Genomic DNA, 6,013 nt, shown 5'->3' on the forward strand with positions numbered 1-6,013 from the left:
AAGGCCAGCAGGTTGTGAGAAAAAAAAAGTTTTCAAAGAGCAGGAACTTGAGGAAAATGTCTATGTAAAACTCAAAGTGAAACTGCAGAATGCTAACTGCCAGAGAAAATAGGAAATGCACACATGAGTCCATGATTGAAAGAAGCTTTCTGATAGTAAGGTCGTAAGTACAAATGTATATATATATGGCCTTAAGTCTGAAATGGTGTCCACAGCTGAAATAGCTGTGCAACCTTGGCTCTAACCTGATTTGTACATCAAAGAAAAATAAAATCCTTGTAAAGATTAATGAGATTTGTAAAAAAAAGTATGAAGTACACACCTAGAGAAACATTGTGTGCTCAGTTGTTGTTTTTAATGAAAATGTCGCCATTATCTGAAGTCAGCAGCACTACATTTTGGCCATTTTTTGTGACATGACCTTACAGCATATTGAAACATGGTCTACTCTGTCATATTTATGGGACAGAATGTCATGAATGACTTTTCACTGAGCCAGTAAAACTCAAATGTACCTTTGACAAAGCAAAGTTTTTGAATTTTGTCAGTGAGCCTGCAGAAAATGGGGAGACAAAATTTCACAGAAAGTTCATAACTATTTCCGTAAGACTTCATTTTTGTTCACTGATCAGCTCTAAATAATAATTAAAGATTGAAACCTGATATATTTTTGTAAAAAAGTATTTTACAGTATGTTTTGCAGAGGTATAAAACATAAAAAGGGTTGTTTGACTTGTTTTTGCATGTTCAAAAGTAGTTTGAAGTTTACGTGCAGATTTTCTTGTGAAAAAAGAGTTATGAACTTTCCAACCTTTTGCCTTATAAAAAGAGTAAATTGACTGGTTGGGGAACACCTAGCTTTGTAATGCATTTGGATCCACTAGCAGCAGTCACACTGAAAGTTTGCATCAAGTTCATTCATTGGTGTTTGAGTAATTGAGAAATAAAAAATTCTTGTGAGAAAGTTATGAACTTTCCTACTATCTCCACTGAGAGTGTTTTTTGTCCTTAAATGCTAGCCATGAAAGTTAAGGTTGTAGTGGAACAGCAATTTTGCATATAAAAGTACATTAGATTTAGATACTAAGCAATTTTTGTCACTAAAGTCAAGCAGTATGCTTTAGTTAGCCATTTTCTCTGTGTCTTGCGCACTATTTTTATGTGAGAGTTACTAACTCATGTCAAAACCCAAAATATATGTAAAATGACTATTTTCAGTTTCCAAATTACACTGTACCATGATTTTCATCACAAAAAGAATCTACTGGCTGCTGACTGTTTCTTTCTGAAGTACTTAGCCGTTTTGTCATGAAGTTCATAACTTCACATAACTCAAGCTCATTTTTCAAGGGCGTGTTTAAAATAATGCCTTGTTAATAGCAAAAGAGTACATTTGACTTTATCTGGACATTTTGTAAGAAGTTTTCTGAATATCAACCCTCAAAATTACATTTTGATAATTCCAGCATGAATCTGGGTTGACTGCACGGTGTACCTAACTTCACATCAACTGACCCTCAGTCCCACGGTGTGAAGTTATGAACACATGCCATGAGTATGATTTATACATGTACAAAATAATTAATTTACTACACTAAATCACTACCTCAAATGATGTGCTGCTCTTCTCCAGAGTAGGCTGTTACAGTTTGATGTCATTTTTATTTTAATTTACCAGCAGATTTTAGTACGTAGCTTTTCAGTTAAATAAATGATGTGAAGTTATGAACACACAGTCAGCTGACATAAACACTAACTAAATAATGATTTCGGTAACAGTTTTCATGACTGAGTTTGGTTAAGTAAATCATTAAGTAACAAAACCTTGTTTAGAATTATTTGCAAGAGACTTTAGTTAGTTATTTATAAATGTGTGATTGATGTGAAGTTATGAACTTTCACAAGTTTTAAACAATTTGTTTTATTTTGGCAATTAAAATCTGATTTTGTAATATATAAGTGCAGCTTTAGCCTATACTATAACTCGGTGTTCTCAGTTTGTCATTGTTTTGCAAATATATTATACAGTAACTGTACTAGAGACCAACATAACAAAAATTCTTGTGAAGTTATGCGCACGCTCACATTTTATGATTTTTGTTATCGTTTGTTTTCACAAATGTTTTACTTTTATTACTTAGTTGTATGTTGATTACAAAGAGTAGCTGGAGAGAAAATAAGATGACATATGCACTTTCTTACTTTGGTTTGAATTAGCCATAGTTTGTGATGTCACGGTGTGAAGTTATGAACTCCTAGGACATTCTAAAAATACTTTCAGTTTCTGCCAACTCTTTGAGTCAGACAAACATTTTGGTGTATTGAAATCCTTTTGATGGTACTTTTCAAGCACATTTTGCACAAAAACAGCAAAATTGTAGATTTAATGATAACTTATGCCAATATTTGCTGTGAAAAAATTGTGACAATATTAATTTCTATAAATAATACAGATAACCAAAAAATCTTCTCCACACTTCATCTTCAAAAATTACCTTCATGTTCCAGCTCACCTTTTTCAGATTAAAAAACAAAACAAATTGTTTCCTGCCTGTGTAAATTAAATTTATTTTACCAATAAAAGTAAATTATGTGAAGTTATGAACTTCCCATTAATGGAGTTCACATCTGCATCATGCGTGGCCAAAACAAGTTTAACTTGCTTGAAATGCAAAGTAATTTGCTGTAGCAATTTGCTCAGATGTCTAAAACAGACCCAATACATGTAGCAACAATGATTTAACAAGTCTAAATTTTGTGACAGTGTGAAGTTATGAACTCCTGCAAACTTTTAAACCTGAATCTGTGAAGTGATCAAACATGAGTTTTCTTAAATCATAGCTGTTCCTTGCGTATTTATGCTCTAAAATACATCTCTATTTTCAAAACAAAGAAAATGTTCATTTTTAAAATTGATTTTGTATGTCACAAAAATGGACACCTATTCTGACTTTGGGCCATATATACCGATGGCATATTCACTGAAGAAGTGTCACAACACATGTGCTGCGGTATCCCACATGAAGCTTGAAATGACGTTTTCAATGAATTAAAAGTACACAAAAAGAATTCCTGTCACACGTATATTTTATAGACTGATGACTTAAATAACCGTAACACAAGTAAATGTTACAGTGACAGATACAAACACTGCAGGGGTCTTCAGACTATAGCGGTCTTGGGGTAGGTAATGTATGATACTGGGGTGAAATACAGACTGAAGCAAAGATACATATGCATACATGTATGTATAACCCACCACCAGACCTACATCTTTAGCAAAGCCAAGCACCGTCCTTATGTAATGGGTATGGACAATCAATGTGATTAAACTGGCAAAATGAGCAAGGTTCCAGACAAATTCTCAATGAGCAATGAAACCTAAAAAGTTCATGTTTGATGTATGCTAATGCACTGTATGTATTTTGAATGCTACAGATAGCAATCAACTGTGAAGTCTGATAGATATATTGCACCACCATCAAATACACAGCAATTGAAGTTAAACTGAAGGGGCTTTGTAAATTGTAGTTGAACAAATATTTTTTAAAGCAAATATACTGTCTCAGATATGGGAGGGGCATTAAGTTAAATGAAATAATCCATGAAGGTACATACATCTATTAAACTTAAAAGACCCTTCTTGACCTACAAGTACAACCCAAATGAGCATTTTTTTTTCTCTCTCAAAAATTATAGAAGTTACTGACATCAATTAGTATTCAATTTTACAACCGAAAGAATTATCAGATGAAAAATAAGTACATTCAGGAAACAGTCAGCTGCCTCAGGCAAAGACGTTCAGAATACAAAGGTGCTGATTACTCAGATTAGTAGAACAAGTGCGAATAACACTCCAAGTCCAAGTCCAATAGTCCATACAAGGTGATAAAATGTATAAAAAGGTGATTACAAATAAATGGTACAGGCAATCAGGGTGCTGCGATCGTCAAGGGTTATACATTTGCCTCGTGTTATTTAAGATTGCACAACAAGCCAAAGCAGCAACCAGACTCAAGCGCTACCTTCTTCATCATCCTCAGAGTCAGAAGGGTATGTTCTAGGAGTAGTAGGGACAGATCTAGGCTTAGCCTTAGGAGTAGAAGGAGCAGAGTTGAAAAAGACAGCTGATCTCGTACTATTTCTTATCTGGCCGCCTCTTTCCAGTGTGCGATATTCGCCTCTATAGGCTGAAAGTGAAACAGTCAAATATATGGCATTAATAACTGTATGATTCTACACATCTACAAAGTAGATAGACAGAAGACAGAGAGAGAGAGAGAGAGAGAGAGAGAGAGAGAGAGAGAGAGAGAGAGAGAGAGAGAGAGAGAGAGAGAGAGAGAGACAGAGAGAGAGAGAGACAGAGAGAGTGAGAGAGAGACAGAGAGAGAGAGACAGAGAGAGAGAGAGACAGAGAGTCAGAAAGAGAATGAGATTCACAAAGATCTTTCCAATAAATGTTATTCTAATTCATGTTGTTGAAATTTTTTTTAACATTAATTAAAAACTCAAAGTCAAAGCAAACAAATAATAAGCAAATAACAAATCAAATTATGTTCAGAGAACTTCCAAAAGCCAGCATACATTGACAAGGGCGTTCCAACTTCCATTTCCCTGGGTCATGTGTACGCGAGAAGTTTGCCTTCCAAACACAAAAACAAGGACTTCCAAACACAAAAACAGGGACTTCCAAACAAACACAAAAACAGGGACTTCCAAACACAAAAACAGGGACTTCCAAACACAAAAATAGGGACTTCCAAACACAAAAACTTTCTGGTCTTCAGAATCTCTTAAGTTACACTTGTCTGATGGGTCTAACTTCCAAGAACCCCCTGTACATTAACCAGACCCGGGAGTGGGAACCCAGGTTTTGCACTATGAGAATTCTCAAACAAACTTGGTGTATTTTCAGAAAAATGAGCGTACTCCACACAGCATTTGAACACTCTTGATTCAAACATGCTTCACACGCGTCCGTCGCACCGTAAGTTTACCGATACATTTGAAACAAATGTTTCTTTCAATGTTTATTAACAAAAACTGTAATCATTTTGTCAAAATACTAAATCAGCTTTGGGACACGCTTGTGAAAAATGTACCCTAGGAATTGTTCTCGTCGTATTTATTTTCACTGACCATACCCTTGACAATCATCCATACAAAATATGGCGTATGGGTTCCCAGGTCTAATAGACCTTTTAGGTATCTGAGCAGCTCTCGCAAGACACGCTCTTTGTTATGCTTTGAACATCGCGAGAACTTTGAACCTTGGCTTGTGCAGCTCGCACGAGATCGCTGTACCGCATGCTTTGCTATGCTCTGTTGTTTGCGAGAGATTACGAGAGCTTGGAATACCGATAGGGTCTATTAAATTTAAGGCTGCGATACATTAAAGTTGGATGTCCTGGGACCCTCTACTCTAGGCGGAGCGGCTATGAGGAGCACTGATCAAGAAAAATTAACTTTAATAATAACACAAACAGTTCCAACAAAATCCAGCAACTTCTGGTCCAACTTCTTTACCTGGTTTGGTCATCACCACAGACACCACCACAGGACCATCAATAGCATCATGATCATGATCTTCTAGTTCTAATAAAACAAGAATAAACTATTAGAAGAACCCCGGATAAGGCAAACACGCTGTTAAAATGACGGATCCGTTAGCATACATTATGCTAGGGAAAATTCGGGAAGCTTTTACTTGGCGTTTAGTTTTAATTCATTTTCATTCAATTTCATGCCTGCAAACTTGAAAGTTGAAAATGACTGAAAATTGAAATCGAACGACGGCGTTACGTCGAAAGCACTGCTATAACCGAGACAGCTGTGCACTGTTACGATCATACATTACTGTGCCAAGATTAAACTTAAGAATACGGAATGCAGTAAGTAGTGAGTACCTCACCAGATAAGAATACTTACCGTCTTCTGTTACAAGCTCAAGCACTTCACGAGCCGCCATTGTTGTGGCCTTGCGAACTTCAAATTTGGCGGTGACCGTTTGATA

General features: G+C 35.9%; 1 protein-coding gene across 1 annotated transcript in view; it reads right to left on the minus strand.

Moving 5' to 3' along the window:
• The window catches only part of LOC138945695 (protein ECT2-like), a gene marked incomplete at its 3' end in the record, with an annotated part of 66,820 nt that extends 60,843 nt beyond the window's left edge, over nucleotides 1-5,977 (minus strand). The window contains 2 exon segments of the mRNA XM_070317182.1: nucleotides 5,527-5,595; nucleotides 5,929-5,977. Of these exon segments, the coding sequence (XP_070173283.1) occupies nucleotides 5,527-5,595; nucleotides 5,929-5,968 (109 nt within the window).
• Between the last annotated feature and the right edge of the window lie 36 nt (nucleotides 5,978-6,013).

This window comes from Littorina saxatilis, linkage group LG13, assembly GCF_037325665.1.
Source record: "Littorina saxatilis isolate snail1 linkage group LG13, US_GU_Lsax_2.0, whole genome shotgun sequence".
In the NCBI taxonomy this organism is placed as follows: domain Eukaryota; kingdom Metazoa; phylum Mollusca; class Gastropoda; order Littorinimorpha; family Littorinidae; genus Littorina; species Littorina saxatilis.